This window comes from Castanea sativa, chromosome 6 (genome assembly GCF_040712315.1).
Source record: "Castanea sativa cultivar Marrone di Chiusa Pesio chromosome 6, ASM4071231v1".
Taxonomy (NCBI): Eukaryota; Viridiplantae; Streptophyta; class Magnoliopsida; order Fagales; family Fagaceae; genus Castanea; species Castanea sativa.
Genome location: NC_134018.1, coordinates 3,361,536 through 3,386,249, shown reverse-complemented (window position 1 = coordinate 3,386,249; position 24,714 = coordinate 3,361,536). Strand labels below are relative to the sequence as shown.

At 33.8% G+C, this 24,714-nt stretch overlaps 3 protein-coding genes across 4 annotated transcripts; 2 read left to right on the top strand and 1 right to left on the bottom strand.

Moving 5' to 3' along the window:
* Positions 1-7,381: 7,381 nt before the first annotated feature.
* LOC142638926 (uncharacterized) lies at positions 7,382-11,042 on the top strand. The gene is made up of 2 exons (XM_075813003.1): positions 7,382-9,435; positions 10,469-11,042. Exons 1-2 carry the CDS (start codon positions 7,585-7,587, stop codon positions 10,574-10,576), a joined length of 1,959 nt encoding a protein of 652 aa, XP_075669118.1. The 5' UTR covers positions 7,382-7,584; the 3' UTR covers positions 10,577-11,042.
* A 136-nt stretch (positions 11,043-11,178) lies between these two features.
* On the bottom strand, positions 11,179-15,027 carry LOC142638927 (uncharacterized). Its single transcript, XM_075813004.1, has 8 exons — positions 14,819-15,027; positions 13,926-14,083; positions 12,957-13,063; positions 12,763-12,804; positions 12,546-12,633; positions 12,037-12,130; positions 11,588-11,694; positions 11,179-11,460 (listed from the first exon to the last, which is right to left on the bottom strand). Exons 2-8 carry the CDS (start codon positions 14,054-14,056, stop codon positions 11,337-11,339), a joined length of 693 nt encoding a protein of 230 aa, XP_075669119.1. The 5' UTR covers positions 14,057-14,083; positions 14,819-15,027; the 3' UTR covers positions 11,179-11,336.
* Positions 15,028-20,497: 5,470 nt separating this feature from the next.
* On the top strand, positions 20,498-23,673 carry LOC142640902 (E3 ubiquitin-protein ligase At4g11680). 2 transcript variants are annotated; one of them, XM_075815218.1, is made up of 4 exons: positions 20,499-21,131; positions 21,479-21,935; positions 22,524-22,905; positions 23,132-23,673. In XM_075815218.1, exons 2-4 carry the CDS (start codon positions 21,586-21,588, stop codon positions 23,276-23,278), a joined length of 879 nt encoding a protein of 292 aa, XP_075671333.1. In that variant the 5' UTR covers positions 20,499-21,131; positions 21,479-21,585; the 3' UTR covers positions 23,279-23,673. The 2 variants fall into 2 exon arrangements, with proteins under 2 accessions (XP_075671332.1, XP_075671333.1); XM_075815217.1 differs by having other exon boundaries at positions 20,498-21,935.
* Positions 23,674-24,714: the final 1,041 nt, after the last annotated feature.

Sequence of the window (24,714 nt, the reverse complement as noted above, 5' to 3'; positions counted from 1 at the left end):
TCGCCTAACCTCACAAGACCCATGCTCCTCCGTGATAAACAACAACCACCACGAGATCTGTGCTCCTCCACGAGGTGAGGGTGGGTCGGTGAGTGAATGAGAGTGAGGGTGAGGATGAGATGTGAGTGAGAGTGAGAGTCAGTGAGGTGGTGAGGGGCGGATGAGATGTGAGTATGAGTGAGGGTGAGGGTGAGGGTGAGGTGAGTCTTAAGAGAGGTGGTTGAGTTGAGAGTTGAGAGAGAAATGAGTTTTAGGGTATACATACATACATACATATATATATATATATATATATATGTGTGTGTGTGTGTGTGTGTGTGTGTGTGTGTGTGTGTGTGTGTGTAGGGTTTTTTGTAATTTTATATTTAGCTAACTGGGTCGGGTCGGGTCTGGGTTCTGGCTGGGTTTTTTTTTTTCAAAACCCGGACCCGCTTCGAGTTTTTTTTTTTAAATCCAAACCTTACCCTATTCTTTATCGGGCCAGGTAAAACCCACCCCCATTAGGATCGGGCCGGGCCGGGTACTCACAGGTCGGCCAAAAATTGCAATCCTTACTTTAAATGCTATGTCCTTTGTTTTAAATTTTTTGTTTGTTTTGCCTGCCCACGTGATACTCTTCTCTCTTGTCACTTGTGTTTTAAAATTTTGAATTTTTACTTTGTTATGTTTTTGTGAGCCCCACAAGTGACAAGACTAACAATAAAAATAGAATGTTCAGCCTTAACCCTCTTCCACTATACCACTTCCACCTACTAATATTAACATTTGGTTTTTTTCCCCCCATATTATTACTCTTACTATATTTCATAAATGATTGAACTGATTATTATTATTATTATTAGGGCTTAAAGATTACATATTAGTTGAAATATGTATTTATAACTTCTTTAAAACCCTTAATAATTTATATGGGTTTTTTTATTAATAATATATATATATATATATTTATTATAAATTGGTGGTAACTTCGAAACACCTTGTAACGGTATGCTGAAATAAGCCAGTACCGAAACATTTCGTTTCAATGGGCAAACTGAAATGGCGTCTGAAACGGTATTCATAACATTGTTTGTAATATTGGGATATGCTTTAGTTTTGAATGATTATTTGTGATGCAGTTACGTACTCGTTAGTTCTGAATTTTATATTGAAATTATTTATTTATTTGTTTTTTCATAATTTTTGTTTTCATTTTGATAAAATCTGATAAACCAGTTGACACAACTGACCCATTTAATAAATAAGTTGTGTTAGGGTTAAGGAATTTTGACTTGTTTAATAAACATGTCGGGTTAGTATTGACCTATATAGTCGAATACTCATGAGTTGAAACGATACGAACCCGACACGCGAACACGAATTGCCACCCCTACTCTTAATCACGTTGAAAGGGTGGTCTGCATGTCTTATCAAAAGCCATTTCCTAGATTTAGTTTTCTAAATATGACTATATCAGCATATGTATTGAGTTACTATATTTGAATTGGTTGTTAAAATTATTGTTGAGATTCATATGAATCTCAGCAAAAGAAAGTTAAGATTTGTAAGAAGATAGAAGAAAGACAAAGAGAAAGTGATTTGACCATTTGGTCTACATTAAAGGAGTCAATTTTGTATTAAGGCCACATAAACTTTGACCATTTAGTTTTGAATGATTATTTATGATGTAGTTACGTACTCGTTAGTTCTGAATTTTATATTAAAAATATTTATTTATTTGTTTTTTCATAATTTTTTTTTATTTTGATAAAATCTGATAAACCAATCAACACAATTGACCCGTTTAATTAATGGATTGTGTTAGGGTTGAGGAATCTTGACCTATTTAATAAATACGTTGGGTTAGTGTTGACCTATATAGTCGAATACTCATGAGTTGACACGACACAAATCCGACACACGAACACAAATTGCCACCCCTACTCTTAATCACATTGAAAAGGTTGTCTGCATGTCTTATCAAAAGCCATTTCCTAGATTTATTTTTCTAAATATGATTATATTAGTATATGTACTGAGTTAATATATATATGAATTGGTTGTTAAAATTATTGTTGAGATTCAGAAGAATCTTAGCAAAAGAAAGTTAAGATTCATAAGAAGATAGAAGAAAGACAAAGAGAGAGTGATTTGACCATTTGGTCTACATTAAAGGAGTTAATTTTGTATTAACGCCCACATAAACTTTGACCATTTAGTTTTGAATGATTATTTGTGATGTAGTTACGTACTCGTTAGTTCTGAATTTTATATTAAAAATATTTATTTATTTGTTTTTTCATAATTTTTTTTCTCATTTTGATAAAATCTGATAAACCAATCGACACAATTGACCCGTTTAATAAATGGATTGTGTTAGAGTTGAGGAATCTTGACCTATTTAATAAACATGTCGGATTAGTGTGACATATATAGTCGAATACTCATGAGTTGACACGACACGAATCCGACACACGTACACAAATTGCCACCCCTACTCTTAATCACATTGAAAAGGTTTTCTGCATGTCTTATCAAAAGCCATTTCCTAGATTTAGTTTTCTAAATATGACTATATTAGTATATGTACTGAGTTAATATATATGAATTGGTTGTTAAAATTATTGTTGAGATTCAGAAGAATCTCAGCAAAAGAAAGTTAAGATTCGTAAGAAGATAGAAGAAAGACAGAGAGAAAGTGATTTGACCATTTGGTCTACATTAAAGGAGTCAATTTTGTATTAAAGGCCACATAAACTTTGTTAAGGAACAAAATATGTTGATACCCGTTAATATTGCTCTCTCTCTCTCTCTCTCTCTCTCTCTCTCTCTCTCTCTCTCTCTCTCTCTCTCTCTCTCTCTCTCTCTCTCTCTCTCTCTCTCTCCATTAGTAACACCAAAAGGTGCTAGTTGAACTATAGAATTTTGGGCTCTAAATATGGTAATTTTAAAACCACGATAATCAGTGATATTGCAAATTCATGATAGTTCATGATATTTTATTAAATCATAATCTGTGTTTACTTTATAGTATTCTAATAGTCGAAGGCCCCTTTCGTAGTCAGAGCAGAGATGAGATGCGTGCACTTAGAGAGTGCAGCACATTAAGGTTTCATGGACACGGATGTGTAAGCCGATTCACAACATAGATGAAGGAAAAAACCTATAGGCAAGGGGGAACTAGTAGGATATTGAGGGGTAGATTTTTGGATTACCTGTGTGAGTGAAATCTCATATAGAATAAATAATGAGAAGAATATGTGGTTAATATAACATAGTTGGGTTCAAACTTAAAATCTTAAACTTATGGGTTAAGTACAGTATATGTTATATTAACCTCTCACTTGGAGTCTCCAAGGTGTTATCTCACCCAAGACATTACCATGGCACTAATAGGAGAAAATGAATTTAAATTTACTGAACAATAATGAAGGCCATGAAAATCTAATTCAAGATTTGCCCTTGTTTGCAAGTTAGGGCAATAAATTCACTCTTCATCAAACATTCTCTTTATAAATTCTCTGTTGTTCTTCCATCTACGGCATCTCTCAACATGATGAATATGTTCATTTATTTGTTGAATATTAACATGTTTTGATACGTTTATCTTTGGCTCTTTGCCAATGACTCCTGGAATTGTGAACATTGAACATTAACTTCACTTTAAGATCTAGAAGACATGAAGTGTGAGCTCTTTAACTGGAGCTATTTTTATGCAAGCTCAAATGGATTGGGGATAATTAAATCTGAATATGCGCCAACTACAAATACCTTCTTTTTTCCTTTGGGGTTAAAACTTAAAAGGGGGATTTTATTGAAGCACACTAAAAGCATTTCTCTATAATTATTTTATGTGATAGATTGTGATTGACTGCCTGTCACTTTCACATGAACCCATTACTTTTTTTCACCACTTATAACTTGCTAAATCAAAGTTGTGGCATAAAATGATAAGGTCATAGATTTCTTCCACCAAGGTGTCAAGAGTCTTATAGCTCAGCTAGCACCACCGGTTGTTTTAAAAGAGACATCTAAGATTCCAAACAAAGGTTCAGTTGGACATGCAACATAAGTTATAAAATCTGGAAAATCTTTGGTTGGTAATAACCTTTGGTTAGCCTTCCAATACTATGCAAGTCTGCTGGAACGATATCTAGGGGCTCTTGCAATCAATCACTGGAAATAAATTAGTCTAGGGATACCTCTTTTAAAGGAACAGGTCTAACATAAAATTCATCATAATATAAAATCATAAGGGTAAAATTTATGGATTGTTTTATCATTCAATATTGGAAAAAAAAAAAAAATAGTGCCAAGTACTTTAAATGACTATGTTCATTTATGTAATATGAAAATCAAAATTTATAACCATAGTTATACAATGAATGAGGTTATCAACGACCATAATGCACCTTTTTGAAGAGGGACTAACTGACAAACTTCCTTTTATTTTTTTTACTCACTGAAAGACAAAGCTCCATATACTACTTTCATTAAAGATAAGTAATGGATGGAGGAGTTGGTCTCATTTGAGAATCAAAACAAAGCTTATAACCCTTCATCCAAACACATAAAGCCATGAAAGAAGCAATCACAACAGAGTAAAATTTGAACTCAAAACCTACACCTCCTTAGACAAAATGCCTAACCAAGAAAAAAACTTCACATGGCAATGTGTAGCTCTTACGGTTCACAAACACTTACTCGTACTCTTAGAGTTGGAAATAGGGTGTATAAGATTTAAGTTAGGGTATGCAAAAATAGTTTTAAGAATAAATTAAAATATTAAATTAACAAAATATGAATATATAATTTTTTTTCCCTGAACAAAGGGTAGAGCCGCCCCTGAGTAATACACTGAGACAGAGTAACTAATTTTAGGACCACACAATTCTTTACAATTATTCTATGTGATAGATTATGATTGGCTGTCTGTCACTTTCACATGAACCCACCACTTTTTTTCACCACTCACAACTTGCTACATCAAAGGTGTGGCATAAAATGATGTGGTCTTAGATTTTTTCCACCAAGATGTGAAGAGTCCTATAACTCAACTAGCACCATTGGGTGGTTTAAAAGAGACACCTAGATTCCAATCCTCTCCCATTGTAACTATCAAATTAAAATAAAGAAAAAGAAAAAGTTAGTAGCAAACCAAGGTTCAGTTGGACATGCAACATAAGTTATAAAATCTGGAAAATCTTTGGTTGGTAATAACCTTTGGTTAGCCTTCCAATACCAATGCTCAATTCAACTGTGCTGGAACGATGTCTAGAGGTTCTTGCAATCGATTACTGGAAGTAAATTAGTCTAGGGATACTTCTTTCAAAGGAACAGGTCTCACATAAAATTCATCATAATATAAAACCATTAGGGTGAAATTTATGGATCATTCCATATTGGGAAACAAAAAAATAGTGCCAAATACTTTTAATGAGTTCTAACAGATTGATTGGTTTATGCTGTGGTTTTAACAATGTTCATTTATGTAACATGAAAATCAAAATTTATAACCATAGTTGTACAATGAATGAGGTTATCAACAACCATAATGCAACTTTTGAAAAGGGACTAACAGACAAAGTTCCCTTTATTTTTTTTCCTCACTGAAAGACAAAGTTCCATATACTACTTCCTTTGAAGATAAGTAATGGATGGAGGAGTTGGTCTCATTTGAGAATCAAAACAAAGCTTATAATCCTTTAACCAAACACATAAAGCCTTGAAAGAAGCAATCACAACAGAGTAAAATTTGGACTCAAAACCTACACTTCCTTAGACAAAATGCCTAGCCCAGATAAAAACTTCACATAGATAGCAACACTGGCGGAGCCAGAGGGGGGCGAGGGGGGCACCTGCCCCCCCTGACTCCTAATTTTTTTTTTTTTTTTGTATTAGTAGTCACATGGAGGAAAAGAAAAAAAAAATTCTACTTGTTGAAACTTGAAAGTGACCAAACCACCTATTTCACTATTTTTTTATTTTTATTTTATATCATTATTTACACAATTTTTACTATTTATGATACTTTTCACAGCATTTTATCTTTGAATGATGCTAGAGATATTATAAATTTTATTACTTATGTCTTACAAATTGGCATGTTATCAATCACAAAAAATAATTTCAAACATTTATTTATTATATTTTTTAAGTAACACTAATCATATTTTTACTCCATCAGTTTTTAAATTTTTTAGTAGCTATGAATTGGTTGTTTTTGTTTATTTATTTTAATAATATGAAATATATTCATATTTGCTTACAATCGTTTATTTATTTTGTTATTATTGTTGATTAATGTTTTTTAAATAAATTTCACTTTTAATATCGTCTTTTAATTTGCCCTCTCTAAACTAAAATCCTAGCTCCGCCACTGGATAGCAACTTTTAACTCTTTGTCCTCTGAGGTCAAAACATGCGCACATGGTTTTGTTTTCATAGGTTTAACATGCAGATAACTTAATGATGAAGGACTTAAGAAGATAATTCACTTTCTATTACACACAATGTACCTGACCAATGAAGAGAAATTAAAAAAGAAAAAGAAAAGAAGAAGCAATGGACAGAATATTTTTCCATATCTATCTGATAATAATCTATTGTGATTAGTATATAATTAAGGTGATGTCTAATTAACTCAAGTGAAAGAAATGATTAAAACAAAAAAAAAAAAATTTCTTTTAAAGGTGATTTAGGTTAATTATGATAGAATTATTAAAAAATGTTGCCTCATAATAATATTACTCAAATAGAAGAAAACAATCAACTTTTTAATACATACAATTTACCTATACAATAACAATAAGTTTAAGGTGCAATCTTCTTCTTTTTTTTTTTTTTTATAGATTATAGAAACAAGCTATTGGTAAATAATGTCAGCAATAAATTCAGGTAAAAGTGACGTTTCTATCATCACAATAGACTATATTAATAAGTGTTAAGTATATTATAAAAAATATTAGAAGTGTCATGTCTAGCAGATCTTGCGGACCAGAATATTTTATTGAATTTAAGTACAATACAGGTTTCACATTTAAAAATATATATATATATATATATATATATATATATATCTTTTTTTTAAATATGCAGATGGAGAAAATTAGGAGCAAATGACATACCGACATCACTTAAGAAAATTAGAATACTTAATGTATTTGCATTTGTACAGCACCTAAGTATATATTACTATATTCATAATCCAGACTTTTGAGGTCCCACAAAAGGGAAGCAGGGCACAAACCCGTAGGTCCACAGATGACAGAGCCCACTATTTCATCATCCTTCTTCTGCATATTTCCAAAACAAAAGTCTTTTTTTCTCACTCCGAGACATGCACCCACTTGGAATTAGAATTAGAATTTTAGAATTACCCACTCCAAAATGAGCAAAATCTATTCCCTTTTCTCTCTCTACCTCTTTCTCTCTCTGACAACCACTCTGTCAGTGTGTCCAGCATTAGAGGAACCCTTCCCTAGGCCCCAAGTTTAACTCTTTCTTTCTTTCTTTCTTTCTTTCTGTTACCCTCACAACATCACAGACTCAAACAACAACAACATAAAACACAACTGTCTCTCGCATCAAAATAAACTGAAACAAATGGACCTAGTTCCATATACAGACCCAGAATCCAAAAACTCAAATTCATCGTCATCATCACCATCACCAACCCCAGCGTGGCAAGACATGTTCCGATCCGCCTCAAACCGCAAACCTTCTCCAACACCACCACCACCACCACCACCAAAACCAGACCCAGATCAAAATTCTCTCTCAGGCGACCCACAAGTCCGTCTTGCCCTATACATCGCCATGGCTCACGCAGGCCTCGCTTTCACCATTTTCATTCTCTACTTCGTCGCAAAACTCCTCGACGCGTATCTTCGCCCCATCCAATGGGCAATTCTCTGTTCTATCCCTCTCAGAGGCATTCAACAAACACTTGTTTCGTTTTGGTCTGAGCCTCTTCACCTTGGCCTCACAGAGACTTTTCTCGCTGTCCCAGTTGCGGTTTTTGAAGTTTTCGTTCATACCCTGATCGAAATTCGCCAACTTTGCTCCAGGGTCGTTCTCAGAAAGCCAAAATCAGAGCCCCCCAGAAGGTTCCGAAGTGGGTTTTCAAAGCTTTTGCGATGGCTATTGTCGTTTGGTATCTTTGTTATAGCTTATGAGAAGTTTGGGACAATTGGGTCTCTGTGTTTGATCGGATTAGGCCTTGTTATTAGCTCCAAAAGGGTTGATTCGACAATGTCGGCTGTGTCGTCTTTTCGGAGTAATAGCTTTAGACGTACTGCTATTAGTGCTTTTTTCACTCGTGGGATTTTGAAGAGGTTGAAAACCATTGTGGCAATTGGTCTAATTGTTGGTATGATTGTTGGGTTTTTAACTGGGGTCATTTTTTTCTCTTATAAGATTGGTGTAGAAGGCAAAGATGCTGTGATTTCTTTGAAATCACATGTGGAGGAGAGCAATTATGCTGAGAGGTTAGGTATGAAAAAGTGGATGGATGAGAATGATGTAGCTGGAATGGTGGATAAGTACACTACTAAATGTTATGAGACTGTGTTGGATCAGGTTGATAGTTTGGCAATGCAGTATAATATGACTGAGCTTGTCACTGGGATTAAGCATTTTGTGATAAAGAATTCGGGTAATGATTCAGGGAATTCAAACTCGACGGCTTTAGTTAAGCCTTCGCCTTATACGGAGAGATTTTTGAGCTTGAGGAATCGGGTTAGTAATAGGGAGTGGGGGATGATATATACAGAATTGGATGATATGTTTAGGGAGTTGATAATTACTCGGGAAGACTTGGTTGAGAAGGCTAAAGGGTTTGCTGTTAAAGGAATGGATGTGTCACAACGTGTGTTTGCTAGTAGTAGAACTGTGTTAGGGAGTGGTGCAAGTTTTTTGTTTTCCATTGGGAATTCTATAGTGTCTGGGGCAGCAGAGGTCTTCAATTTTGTGTCTCAGTCAATGGTGTTCTTTTGGGTGTTGTATTATCTGATCACTTCGGAGTCTGGTGGGGTGACTGCACAAGTAATGTATATGCTTCCAATGCCAAATTCAGCAAGAGTTAGATGTGTTGAGGTTCTTGATAAGGCAATTTCGGGTGTGCTTTTGGCTACGGCTGAGATTGTAATTTTTCAGGGATGTCTCACTTGGCTTTTGTTTAGACTGTACAAGATACATTTCTTGTACATGTCAACTGTGCTTGCATTACTCAGCCCTCTATTTCCTATCTTTCCATATTGGTTGGCCACAATTCCAGCAGCTGTGCAACTGTTACTGGAAGGAAGATACATATTAGCGGCTAGCTTGTCAATTATTCATCTTCTGCTTATGGATTATGGTGCTTCAGAAATTCAGGAGGACATACCTGGTCATAGTGCCTATCTTACAGGGCTTAGCATCCTTGGTGGAATGACGTTGTTCCCTTCTGCACTTGAGGTAATTATCAATCTTTTGTTCCTTTTTATAGTATTGTCATGATTTATCCTCTGGTTTGTCCTTTAATATTCTCAATGCAAGTCTCTTATTCAGTCAGTCTGGAGAGTCAGCATCTTATGAAATCTTAAAAGTATATATGGATGCTTCTTATTGCAATTGACACGCATCATCCATAGGACATAATTGAAGCTTTATCAGTATCCTGATTATAGATTTCTGTATGGAAGATTAGCTAGCTTAGAGATCGAAAGAGTTTCAACTTACATATTTTGATTGGAAAGTTATTTTCTTTGCAATGAACTTGGAGTTTTGTTCCGATATTGGGAAGCTGCAGGCTGCAGCAGCATCTCCCAAATGAGTCTTGACAGTGGCTTGTTAATAGAGTATGATGACCTTGGTTACTTGAGTCCCATTAACATAAACCTGCAGCTCTACTATCCTTCATAGGTGTAGTCTTCTGCCAAATTTGTTAATTTTTCTAATGAAATTGATGATGTTTACTTCAGTCTATAGTGGATGGTTGTTCAATAGTTCGGACTGTTATTTGTTCTAAAAGAATTGAGTTATCAGCCAACTGTTTGTTTGATTGTTGTTCTTATTTATTTAATTTATAAAAATAAACTAAATTTAACATTTCCAGAAAATTTCTCCTTGAATGAATGTGGGTGTTAGGTAAACCTCTAGTGGTCAGGTCAGTGAAAAAAAGCATGACTCAAATCTCTTTATGAGGAAATTTATTTAGTGCTTTGTTACTAAAGAATTATAGTCTTGAAATGTTACTAAAAAAATCCTGCCAGTTTTCTACTCAGAATTTTCACCTAACCTATCCCTTGGTATACCGTATTTCTGTTGTTTCTGCCAATATTGATTGTTTTTGGAACGAAACACTCATGATACTTCAACTTCAATTTGATGGTGTTTGGTTTAGTTTGTTGTAGAAAGGTTTTATTTTGTACTAGCTTTCTGCACAACTTGTAACGTTGTACTAATGATGTCTGCTGGGTTGTTTGGACTTGTATCCATTGTTCTACAGGGAGCAATTATGGGCCCTCTGATAACTACAGTTGTCATCGCTCTTAAAGATTTGTATGCAGAATTTGTTCTAGAAGAACCTAAGAAGAAGCAAGAACAAAATGCATAATTAAGCCTCTGCCAACTTATCAAAAAAGAAAAGCCTCTGCCAGTGCCTCTATTTATTTGCATGCAGTAATGGGAGCCATTGGAACACACTACACAGCCTGTGCAAGCACATGATTCTTTGTCACTCTCTTCAGTGGTCATTCAATTTTAACAGTAATTATTCAAAGATTGGCTGAGGATGATGTTAGTCCACCGCCCCCACCAATGCTTTTTCTCTTTTCAGTTTCTGTAACAATAGTTTATCATGTATTCTTCTTCCATTTTTTAGTAGCATGTAAACAAGAGTTGTAAATTATTCCTCCATGTAAGAATTTTGAAGTATTGTTCAGTTTGGAACATACTGGGATTTTGTGTGTATTGATTTGGTTGTTAGCTTAGCACAGTGAGAGGTCATACAACATTATTGGAGACCAAGATGTGATTCAATGAACATATGCTGAGGACAAGAAAAGCAGTTGTTGCCACTACTGGATTTTCACTTTTTTATGTTTTTGTTGTTTAAAGAACCAGCTGTTACGATTCCACACTTCCAAAAGATTAGATAAACAACTCTTGCCAACATATACAGTCATTCAATATTCAACATTCAGATCCAACAAAATATTAAATGCCAAATTTTGAAGTCTCATTATGCAACGGAGCCAAATGCATATCCAGCAGAACAATTTGCTACATTTTGATACATACAATCATTGTATAAGTACAGATTTCTTTTGACACCAATATCATTGAGGCTTCTATCTAAATATCTGAACGATAAACTACTTCATGTATTTTTGCAGGAACTTCCTGTGGAAGTCATTCCTGATGGTGTCATTAATGAAGCGCTTAGGAGTCTTGGTTTCACCACGGGCCTGGTTCTTAAACACCACATCGTCATCCCACCTAAGCCAATAAATGCATAAAAAGCAATGCATTAGGACAGGACAAACATAAAAATTAAAAATCATTAAAGAAGTTCCTAGATTTGTTTAAAAAAACTTGTGTAAGGTTGGATCTTCCAGCAACTGACCTTCGTTTCACATTAAAAGATGTTGATGTTGTACCATTAAGTAGTGGGTTTCCTCGAAGAAGCTCTGCTTCTTTGGCTTTAAGCTCTTCTTCCCGCTCTAGTCGTTCCTACAAATGAACAATGCATATTTGTCACAACTACTGTAACCAAAAAACACTGATAATGATACAAAAAGGTGACAAGTTAGCAAAATTTGGGAGAAATCCATTTCAGGGTGTACCCATCACTTTTCATACAAAAGTATTCCCATACTCTTAGTGATGCATTAATAGGAGTTTGAAAGAATGACACCAAGAAACAGCACATACATCCCTTTACTGTTTTGGCTGGCCAACATATAATATCCTTACAAACATATTATAAATAGCCGATTCATTTGCTCCAATAAGCAGTGCCAAATTGAGATATCAATTAAGAGTAGAGCAATCCCAGGATAAAGTAACACTCACCTTCCGTAGCTTCTCCTCTGCTCTTTCTTTCCTTATTTGTTCAAGCTCAAGTATAAGAGCTGCTTCATCATCCTCATCATCGTCATCATCATCACTAACACAACATACAAGAAGTATTAACAAATAGTGTTTAATCCAGAGGACACATCATTCTGGATGCAAAGGCATAAATGAGCAATGGAGTCAAATAGTCAAAATGAATCAGAAAATTCCTCTTCGAGTAACACTTATGAACACAATTTTAAAAAGAACATTCCAAAAGCACTTTTATGAACTACACATAAGACATATGAATACAATTTTTAAAGAGCATTCCAAAAACACTCATATGAATTATACACAGGACATATGAACAAAATTTTGGACGAACACTCCAAATGCACTCTTATGAAACACACACATAATTATTGATTCAAAGAAAACTGAACCTAGAATTTGCATGAGTCAAGTATATTGGCAGATAAAAATAAATAAATAAATAACTCTACCAAGGGAAACAAATTAATAACCTCTCATCGTCACTTTTTACTTCTACATCAGAGTCATCAGCATCTACACTTCGTGGAACAATACGATCTTCAGCTTCACTCCTTGTCCCTGTAAAATTTAATGATTTATGCAGTTAATAGACTGTATAACTATATCTAGGGAGTACTTATTAGGAAAAAAAAGTACATATAGGAGTCACTAAATTGATATACACATCAGGTGAGCTGGTAGATTCACCTTCCAATAGGAGATGGCTTTCCTTCCTGCGACCTCTTTCATCTGCAACAACATACAAGTCAACTAAATAAACAGCAAAATGCTAAAAAAGTACATTGTGGAAACAATATATAAATGAGGTAAATTCAACAAATCAACAATAAGATGTTGCAAGCCAACAAACTTTGGTAATATAGATATATTCCTTTTCTTACCATTATAGGACTTATCCTTTGACGAGAAATGCCTCCGCTCGCGCTCTTCAAGCTCTTCACGGAGATTCCTCTTCTGCAATTCATCTTGGGTGTCCTGCCCATCCTTTCTGGAGGTGCAGACAACAATCAGAAAGTGTTTCTCATATTGGCATGAAAAGGAAACACTTGCACAAAAAGACTACATTGGATTGGACCAAGACCATAAATATAGAATAGAATACTGGAATCTCTTTTTTTTTTTTGATAAGTAACATAGAAAATATATTGAAAGAAACAGCCCCGTACGTAGGAATACTGGAATCTCACTTCATATGCACTATATATACACAGATATGGACGTTTGAGATGCAGCTGGCTGATCACATATATATCAATTTATCTACAACTCTCAAATACAAAATCTTGAACCATTCCCCATTCATAAAACAGAGTCGGAGAGAGAGAGAGTAAAAAAAATCTAGAAAAACTCCTGTCTCTTTCCCACTTTACATGCAATAATAGCTCCCGAATTTCCTAAGCTAATAACGTATTCCCCATTGAGATCTTCTTACAACTAATAATGCCTTAAGCAACAACTTTTTTATTGGCAAGAAAGCACGCACCAGTGACATTTGAGCTATAGCCCATTGACAGCCATAAATTAAAAGTCTCTATTAGGGGTTTAGACAGAACTCTCCACCTATTGTTGCCACTCACTCTTAAAGGAGGCTGATTTCCTGGTTGTGAAGCCTAGTCCTAGTTCCAACCACCACATCCCCCCCCCCACCCCAATCCCCAAAAAACAAAAGCCAACAACAACAAACAAATAAATAAATTCAGAGAAACATTATAAATAAGATCCACACCTAAAGAATAATTTCTTCAAGTTCTATTCAAGTTTAGAAAATACAAAACCCTCAAGATAGTCGTCCATCCAACACAAAAGCATACAATTAGAAATAAAGATACAAGAAGATGATAGAACTCTACCTGGGCTTCAAAGTTGTATGAGCAGCAAGGTCCCTTGATGAGTACTTTTGTGAAGGACCAAAAATTCGAGTACCACCTTGCTCGTTACCACCTTTTGCTGGTGCCCATGTGGGACGAGCTGCAGTCGTCATCTCCTCACAATATTCTCAAACAATAACCTATCCACCGCAACAAGATACTTCAAAATGCATAATCACACAACCCACTTTGTAAACTAACACAGCTAATGCATTGAAGGCCATATACAAAAGAATACCAAACTGCAGACCACCCAGAAAACAAAGATAACAAGCTCAAAACCCGAAATTTTTTTAAAAAAAAATGGCAAGTTTAGAAGCACATAAATTACAACCACATAGTTATTACAAAGTTTACAACAACAAAATCATTTAGGCCATATAAAGAGGTGAGCTTGGACCACAGTTGTGGAAGTTGGGTCCGGTCAGTTCGGGCATGGGCCTAAAGTTCTTAGCCAGAAATATAAACTAAATGAAAAATCTTATACAAAATGTAAAACTAAAATCAGTGAAATTCCCATTTTTGTTTTGCAAGAATCTTTCATTTTATAAAGATTAGATCAGAAACCCAAAACACAAACAAAAAAAGAATAACACTAATAAATGAGAACAAAACTAAAATTCAATGGAGTGTCAAAAATACCCTAAATTTCAAGTTCGTGATTCCTATCTTTTCCTACGGTTTCTAAGCAACCAAACATATCATATATCACACGAATTTTCTCTACTTCTACAACCAAACTCAGATTTTTCAGAGAATCAAAACCCTAAAATCAAAACCCAAATTAAAAAAATCGAATTTTACACACAATTAATCGCTACAACTCAAATTCAACAATATATAAATCCAAAAAACAATTAAAAATTTTCAATTACCGGTTTGAAATTGGACTGGTCGAAGCGAAGAATCGGAATCTGAATCACTGCGAAGAGAGAGAGAGCTAAGGCTTCGAAGCTATACGATTTGGTGAAGAAAGCTCGAGAAAGATTGAATTGTTAGGGCTTTCTATATTTTTATATGAGAGTCTAAAACTGTGTCGTTTTGGTTTACAAAAGCTAATTATAAAAAGCAAGCTCAGAGAGAGAGAGAGAGATGGGTTTGTGAGAATAATAAAAAGATGAATGGGGACTATGGGCTGGGTTAAGAAGTCAAGCCCAGAGAGATGACCAAAGAGGCTCTGTGGTCACTCTTGAGAGGCCCATGGTTTTTCAATGTTTATCAGTAATTTTTTTGGGCTTGACCAAGTTTTGGGCCAACCTCAGGTTTTGAGTTAGTCTAGGTCCGGCCTGCTTAGGTGTACGAGAAAATCGACAGACTGATTTAATTTATCGGGATTGATAAAAAAGAGTGATATTATGGATACCTAAGAAGCACATATATGAAAAACTAAATAAGAAAAATAATTTTATCTTACACAAACTTAAATAAGAGAAATTAAGAGATAATTTTCAACTTATTTTAAGGGCATAACCAAACATAGGAAAATAAAATATTTTTCTATAAAATACTTTTTGGAAAATGATTCATTTTTAGGAAAATATTAATGTTAAAACAAATAGAGCATAATAATGGATAATAAAGTGAATTTATGACTATTAAAGTGAATCTATGTTTTGTGAAAATGTATTTATTCCTTTTGTTCATGTGTTAAGGCCATGTGCCATAATTATTATTATTATTATTTTTTTTTGAAAAGGATCTGATTAGGACACGCATGTAGAAGTGTCCTAGACCTGTTTCATACATATCACAGATACAACACCTCAAATAAAGTGTTTGTGGCTTTGTGCTTGATAAAGGGATACTATACATTGTATCACATTGGCCTTACAGATTCATATTTTCACTTCAAATCACATATAAAAAAAATTAATAAATTTATTATGATAGTGTTAATGTGACACCAATTATAATCATTGTCACTACAATTTGTAAATATTTTATAATAAAAATTAGTTACTTCAACTTTATCTCCAATATAATTTGAAGGAGTTTGAGTTTGTCCATACAATAACGCAAACTTTTTTTTTTTTTTTGCTGAACTAACTAGAGCTTGTTGGTGTCTACACTCTACAGCTAAACAACGTGCCACATCCACAAATCTGAGCTTGCCGACATCCAAAATTCCAAATCTCAATTTGATTCCTTGATTTGAGTTTTGGAAGAATCCAATGCTATTAGTATCCACCCGATAGGTTCGATAAACTTGCTTTAAAATTACTAAGTACAAGAATTTTCCCTCAAATCATTTTGATGGAAAAATCCTTCAATCCACTACTCTATAATTAATTGAAATGACTTATGTGATCAAGTGTATATTAAGTGTTATTTCGTTGTACTTTGACCTAAAAAAAAATTAAGTGTTACTTCTACAACATTTTCACAACAAATAATAGGTGGTAAATTGTTATTTGTTCTAATTTGAACTCACAACTTAAATATCATCATGTACTCTTAATGCGGTGATCACTTCACAAGTATAAGTGTTTGTAAGGTGTGAGAGGTAAGAGCCCGAGTTTATGTCTCCAAGGAAACTTCATATAAATATATATATATATATATATATATATATATATATATATATATATATATACACTTAGATTAGATGAGAATAGAATTTCTATCTTGTATTATTAAAAAAAATAAAAACTCAACTTAAATAACTTTTTTATTTCCCACCAATAACAACTAGTAACCACTTGCCATTTAAAATTTATTGTAAAAATGTTGTGGACGTAGCATTTTTTCGTACTTTAAGATTGAAATACATACATACATACATACATACATACATATATATATATATATATATATATATATTTCATCTCAATTTAAACCCATAACCAAAAGTTTTTTGAGCACTAAGCAAACTCTCTCTTTGCATGGGATAACTTGTAAATATTAGAAAATTTGAAGATTGAATAAATATATTGATGGTAAGAGGGAGAGAGATTTACCACCGAACTCCTACTTCTTATAGTTTGAATCCTAAACTTTTCCTCTTAAGAAAAGACGTACTGTTTTTGTCACAAAGATAAACGTGGAGGAACTTTGATATTCTATTATATAATGAAAACTAAAGACTAACTAAAAAAATAAAGCTCTCTTATAATTTTCTAAGAGAAAGTTTTCTTTCAAAGCAATGCATAAAAAAAACAGGAGAAAATTAAACTTTGATCTTCAAGCTAGTGTGCTATGGATTTATTCAATTGTGGTAGTACTAGTAAACACTTTTGCATGGTTATTGGCTGCATGGAAATCTATAGTAAACTGTAAACAATACCATTTTGGTTTCAAACTTCAAAGCATTCAAATGAATTAATCTACTACTTTCATAAAATAAAAATAAAAAATTAATCAATCTAGTACTTTATTTTCTTCTCCAAAAAAAACCAGTGTCTTCTTATTATCTCACCCACGCACCACCCATGAAACTTGGTATAGGTATATAGCTCTATAGGCATTAGGGATTAGTCACCCTAACAAGGTTTTGAGCCTTCAAGAATTGAATGCGTGTGAATGGTGTTTGAGTGTACCCAAAGATGGAGCTTCCCCTTCTTATGCGTAATAAAAAGATTGAGCAAAATCTAGTTACAGTTTTTTGAACTGATTGATGCACTTCAAAGTTCACGTACTTGGATTTAAGAGTGATATTAGCAAAACAACATTTTTCACACCTACTTAATTGACCTACTTAATTGACCTATCATAATTGGAGTAATATCATTTTTATCTGAATTTACTAATAATAAATTTTTATAAGAGAGATGCTACGTCTATAACATTTTTATAACATTTTCACAACAAATTACAAGTAATTAGTTATTATTAGTTCAAATTTGAACCTAACACGAAGATTATTTTTTTGTCCCAACAATAACAACTTGTCACTTAAAATTTATTATAAAAATATGGTAAACATATCCTTTCACTTTTTATAATCCATCAATTACAAAAATAAAACTACATCAATGATTATAAAAATAGAAGTCATGAAACATTTCGTGTACCTAGATTTATTGTAGATTTTATTTAAAGATCTAAGGCGTAACATATTGACTTTTAAATATCTAAGTTTTAAAAAGTAAAAAGAAAAAAAAAAGTGAGCTTGTCTAACCCACATCACATCAACTTTAGACTAGAGTAGATTATGCCAAAGTTCCCTTTGTTTCCATACATATCATATCCATTTCTGAAAAAAAAGACTACTTTCCCTCCCAATTAATGCTTGCATCTTAAGCATCAACATGTTGCCACGAGTTACCGACTTAAAAAGATGGTCAAAATTTCAGTCAACTACGAAATATATAAGCTTAAATTCATTAAATTATTTTGTTTTATTCACTAAACCTTCATTTTCTGTGATCTTATCATAGTCTATTTCCCTAACACGTTGCCAATTCACAAAAGTTATCACATCCTAAATTGATGGAATATGATTCATGTAAGAAACCTACGTTTTACAAATTGATTGAATGCAGCCATTTAAATAAAAAAAAAATTGTTGCTATCAATTATAATAAATACATGAATTAATGGTTCTAGAACAACCTTATTTTTCAGAATTTATTTTGTTAATAATGACCTAAATAAATTGATTTTCTAAATCTCCAATTATGTTGGTGAGAGAACACGTGTTGACATGGGTTTTAATAAATCACTGTCTTGGCACCATCCATATAGCAATAGCACACTTGGTGGGACAGACACCTTTCAATTTTTGGGGGCTCACACGTGAGAATCACCTCTAAAATTTTAGTTTCAAAATAAATGTGATTTGATATTAAAAAAATTCAAGCTCAAAATTCAATTGTATTTTTCCTCACTTCTAAAAAATTTTGCATAAAAACAAAATAAATGAAAAGTCTTATTTATTTTTCCTTTCTTGCCCTTTTCAGACAAGAATCAAGATAGGATTGAAGTCATAGTTATCCAATCTTTTTTCTTTTATATTTAGGATCAGTAGTTATCCAATCTAAATACCGGTTTTTTTTTTTTTGGTTCTTTGAGAAGAATCTAAATACTGATTTGAATACCCAAAAGTTATCATATGAATTAAGGAAATGCTATCTATAAAAAAAGAATTATGGAAATGCTGACATAGTATTAACTTATTAGAAGATACAAGAAAGGGATCTTGGGTGTCGTATATATATTTTAAAGAAAAAGTTTAGTTATAAAATTGGTTGTTGTGTAAGACTATAATCTTACTTAATAAAATAAATATTACTACATATTTTATAAATCTAACGGTTAAATTGCATGTTTTTACGCTTTTAATATACATGTCAAATCTTGTGGATTAAACGGATATTATTTACTATATAATCTATTAATAACATAGCTATTGGTTTTTAATTTTCTAGAAATTTTGCAAGAATTGAGGATATAAGAAGAAGATATGATCTAATGGTAGATTTGTCAAAATTTATCTCTAATAAAATGATATTGAGTTAGACTGCAACCAATTTTGTAACTAAATTTTATTCTATTTTAAAAAACACCACCACCAACAACAAGAAGCCCATTGAAGGATAGTGACTAGTGAGTATTGTAATTCATGCTTCTAACAGTTTAGCTTAGCTTATTTGGTTAGGTAAGATTTAATACAGCTTTCACTTGTTTTTCAAGGTATTATAGTATTTTTAGTTTTTTACTCAACTTAATTTAAAGAAAAAAGAAAAATAAGCTAATCCAAACACATATCTTGAACTGCTATCTTGTAAGTCCTTCAACAACAAAAGAATTAACTTATTGAGCTAATTGAAACCTATTTTACGAGTCCATTCGAAAGATAATAAAAACAATTCTCTTGGCTGACAAGTTTTATTCTTCTAGCCACTAGATATGTGTACCTTATATAAAAAATTCAAGTGGTTTCAAATGCTTCAATCATGCTATATGCATACAAAGACTATTAATAAGACCCATCACCCATGTATTTAATAGTCATGTCCTTGATTTCTCCTAGGACAATGTTTCTACCCTACGCCAAGCTTCCCAACTGCAAGAATGGTGTGGCCAAGTGAAGTATGTAACACAAATGAGGGCCATGCTTCCTCCAACAATGCATGATACAATGGCACAACTCGGATTAGGTAGCCAACCACTCTCCATAAAATCTCAAAGGGCACAGTAACCCGCCATAATTCAAATATATTTATTAATTCAGTTTCTATTACATTAACAAAAAATTAATATGTAATAAACGTATTTATCAAATAATCTCTTTTAAGTCTTATCCAATTAAAATTCAATGTATGATCTGTTTGGTTACGGCTTATTACTAAAAACTGAAAACTGAAAATACTGTAGCGAAATAATTTTTAAATATGTGAATAGTGCCATAAGACTCAGTTTTAAAATTAAATTTGCTAAAATCTGTACATATAAGTCTTGTAAACAGTGCACAGGACAAAAAAAAAAAAAAAAAAAAAAAAAAGGCCAAATGCAGGAATTGAAATAATTTCAATGCAATCCAAACTCCACCGTAATATAAAATTAACCAGGTTTTAATAAAATATATCTTTGCTTTTATTTTAATTTTCTAGTTTGGAGGGAGAGGGAGAGAGACACACTTCACATTTAGTGTTGAAGAAGCAGTTGCTCTCTCAGCTTTGCTTACTTAATAAACAATAGCGAGAGGAAAGTTAGGCCAACCGTTAGCTTCCCTCCAAACCCTCTGATTCCCTTGGAATGAAAGCAAAGCTTGAGCAGTTGATTCTTGGTCACCATCTGAGACACCAAAACTTCACCTTCCTGACATATTCTTCACACCTATCTTGTGCTAATCCTCTTGAGTCTTGCCCAATTCTTCTATATTACATGTGAATTCCTAAGGATTTCATTCATATTGAAGGTCCATCCATACATACCAAATAGAGTTTCTGACCTCTACTGCATGTTATAGTGCTTGTCAAAGTTTCTAGCTTGAAGTTGGGGTCAAAATTCACGGCGGCATGGTGATGAGCTGGTGCAGACCCAATTGAGTTCTTCAACTAAGGGAATATTTTTAATAGCACACACCCATAATTGGTGCTTGAATATTGAGGTTGAGGTGGGCTTTGTGAGTTGGTTTCAAATCTGAAAAGAGATCCTTGCTGCAGCTAACAAGTTCTCGCTGAAGTTTTGAGTCCTCAAAGATACATGCTTTTCAAACCAATTCTCAAGGGCTGCCCAACCCAGCTGGTATTTTTTCATGTTTGCCTCACTCAACTCTCATGAATGGTGTGACATGTGAATTACAGGCTTTTAACCAATAATACCAACTGCTGAGACACTTTTTTCATGACTCGCAATACAATCTTTATGATTTTAAGTCTCTCTTCTGCTGCTATTCCATTTTCAGTTAAAACCACATAAAACTTCTCTTTATCCAAAAATCCAGATTGCTTGTGAATTGTGATCATAGAGTGGACAAAGGTTATTATTAGTCTATCATTTGTAAAAGTTTGGGGCTTGATCCTAGTCCTATAAAATCATTCCAAATATGAATACCCGGTACTTTTTCCCACCAGAATCCTTGTGTAATTCAGGCAGTGCGGTTTCATTTTCAAATCCTCCACCTGGAGAAGGTCGTTTGGTTGTTGGCCCTCGGCATAGGACTTCTCGTGCTCCTCCTCCTTCATCCTTCTTGGTTAGGATGGCAGTAAGGATCTCTAGAGCAAGGTGGTTCTCCTTCTTAAGAAGAGTGTTCCACTACCAAAATGGATCAAGATCTGATCTTGGCAATAACCCTTTCAATTCTAGCACTTGGATGTTGCTGGAGCTTATAGCTATAATTATTCAAATAAGCATCACATCATTCACTCTGGCTGTTTCTAAGACGGAGAAGCCTGTTTGGCCTATGAGAATATGGATTGTTGGTTATGATATTGGTTGTGTCCTTAGTCTGCTGCTGCTGTATGGGCGCTACAGGCATCTTCATCTGTCTCAAGGAGATGGTTTCAGCCTTTCTGATATGGAACAGCAGAGGGGAAGTGAAGAATCCAGGTATCTATGCTGCTTTACCCTTCAACTCCTATGAATTATATTCTGTCCTGACAATCATTAGTACTTTCCATTAGCTGTTCTAATAGACAATAGTGACTGCAGAACTTTTAGGAACTATTATGAATTTGGGACCTAGTTATGAAAATAACAAATAAATGTTGTGAAACAATCATGACTAGAAACTATGTGAAAATTTTACTTTGAGTTGGAACAAAAGCACATTAGAAATAAAGAAAATCATATTTTCCCTTGGTAGAATTATTTAGGAATTCTGCAAACAACTTGGTAGTTATGCATCTTATATATTTGGCTAATTGCTAAATTCTGCAAATATAACCAAGAAGAAGGTTCTCATGATTATTGATTCATGAGAAAGTCAACTATGCCTAAGTAACTTACAAAACCTCATGCTTTTAATTGTGATGGCAGCATTAAACAAATTATTTGACAATAAAAAGGAAGACATTTTAAGCCAATTGCTTTCAATTACACACAAACAGGTTCTTATAAACTTAATGGACATGGTGCAGAAAGTTTTTTAGTACTCAGTTCTTTACAAGCCTCTTTATTGATGTATGGTGGATACAGGATCTCACATTTGATGAACAAATGCCGGACTTCACTTGAGCTGTTCTTTGCAATATGGTTTGTGATGGGTAATGTTTGGGTTTTTGACTCGCGCTTTGGATCCTTCACTCGAGCCCCAAAACTTCATGTGCTCTGCATCTCCCTGCTAGCTTGGAATGCTATCTGCTACTCCTTTCCATTCCTACTGTTTTTGCTGCTATGCTGTTGTGTGCCACTAATTAGCAACTTCGTCGGATACAACATGAACATGGGATCAACTGAAAAAGGCGCATCTGATGATCAAATCTCCCAGCTTCCTAGTTGGAGTTACAAAGAAGTTGACAGCAATTTAGAGCTTGGCAATGATACTGACTGCAATTCAGAACTTTCAAATGAAGATCCAGTAAGTCACATTTGAACTTTGAGAAATTTAATCTAGCATACTAATATAGAATAAGAGGTTGTTTAATTGGCCTTGCAGAGATGAATCTTTATAAAAACTCAAACCCTGTCTTTGCAAGCATAACTTAATTAGTAGATGCTAAGTCAAAATGATGTTATCCTATTGAAGTTCATTAATGGGCTGATGATTTCTTCCCCCCACTCCCCTCTTGTGATGTGATTGGCAGGAATGCTGTATTTGCCTTGCTAAATACAAGGACAAGGAAGAATTGAGGCAGTTGCCATGCACTCATGTTTTTCATCTCAAGTGTGTGGATCACTGGCTCCGAATTACGTCTTGCTGTCCTCTTTGTAAACAAGAACTACAGAGGTAGAAAGAAAGTAATCACATAGAAGCTGAAGTTTTTATTGGTCTTTCATTTCATTTTGATTTTGATTTTATTTTATTTTATTTTATTTTATCCAAATTTCCTCACTATAGGGTGAAATGTATGTATTTACATGGTTACTTGAGTGAGTATTGCTTGTACATTGGAGGTCACCAGTAACCATAAATATACCGAAGTCTACTCTCTCTTTGAGGATATAGCCGTGTGATGAGCTTGGACACCTTGCTTCCTAAAGGTTGCAGAGTCTATTAGCCCACCAGGATATACAAACACTTGTATATGATTTTTTTTTATTGTCAATAATATGTGGAGCACATGTACTACATAATGAATCAATACTCATTATATATTATACAAATTTGTGATCTTTCAGTCCATGTTTATCGCTTTGTGCAGAATTAAATACACTATCTGTCAATTTTTCTGTGAAACACAGTAAGTGATAGCCACCCAAACCTAACCCTGCTTCAAAAGAGATCATTTTTTTTAATATAGAAATATGATAGGATTTGAAACAAATGATGATACTTCATGATTGTTACTTTTTATTATCAAGTAAAGATACTATGTATTTTGTTTTGGTGCAGGTAAAATTCAAACCCCAACCTTTATTCGACAATAATAAATTTTACCGTTCAACTAAATAAACCACATAAATCACATTATTGTGAAAAGTGACTTAGACAGTAATATTAATATATGATTTCAAAGCAGGAATGAATATTTCATTAAAAAAATAGTGATGTTGGACCAATTGTCATTTCAAGATTTGTTAGTACTACCTATAAAAACTAACCCACAAGAGACCAAAGTCAAAGTGTGTTGGACTAGGATTTTGATATTTACATGACAAGTGGACTTCACTGTTACTGCTTTGTCTAGAAATCACTTCATTCTTTTCACTTGGAAGCTGGTCAAATTCACATACATTGCATGCTCTAAAAAAGCTAAACAGTTGTTAGTACGAATGATTGAGGAGAAAATAGTGGTTGTTAGGTAGATTTTGTTAGCACAGGCTACCTGAAGCTCGACATGCAGTCAGTTCTATATCAACATAGTCTTGGTGCAGTTAAAGACAACTGCATTTTCAGCACATTTGACTTCTTTAAGCAGCCACCTTAGGTCCTGTTCCATATTAATCTCACCAACCCAAGTTTTGTAGTAGCAGTAGCTATACCAGTAGCGTGCTGGTAATGGTAATTACAATCAGCAATGGTTGAAAATCTAGATATGAATGTGGGCTTGGGGAAGGCTGTGTTCGACTCATCACTTGTAAATGGAGCCCATGCCAGTAGGAGTTACAAAAGTGGGTGCTTGATATAACCATGTTGAGCCCAAACATATTGCTTTAGTGTTTTTTTTTTGGGGTGGGTGGGGGGGGGGGGGGGGGGGTTAAGATTAGAAGGCCCATCATATGTATT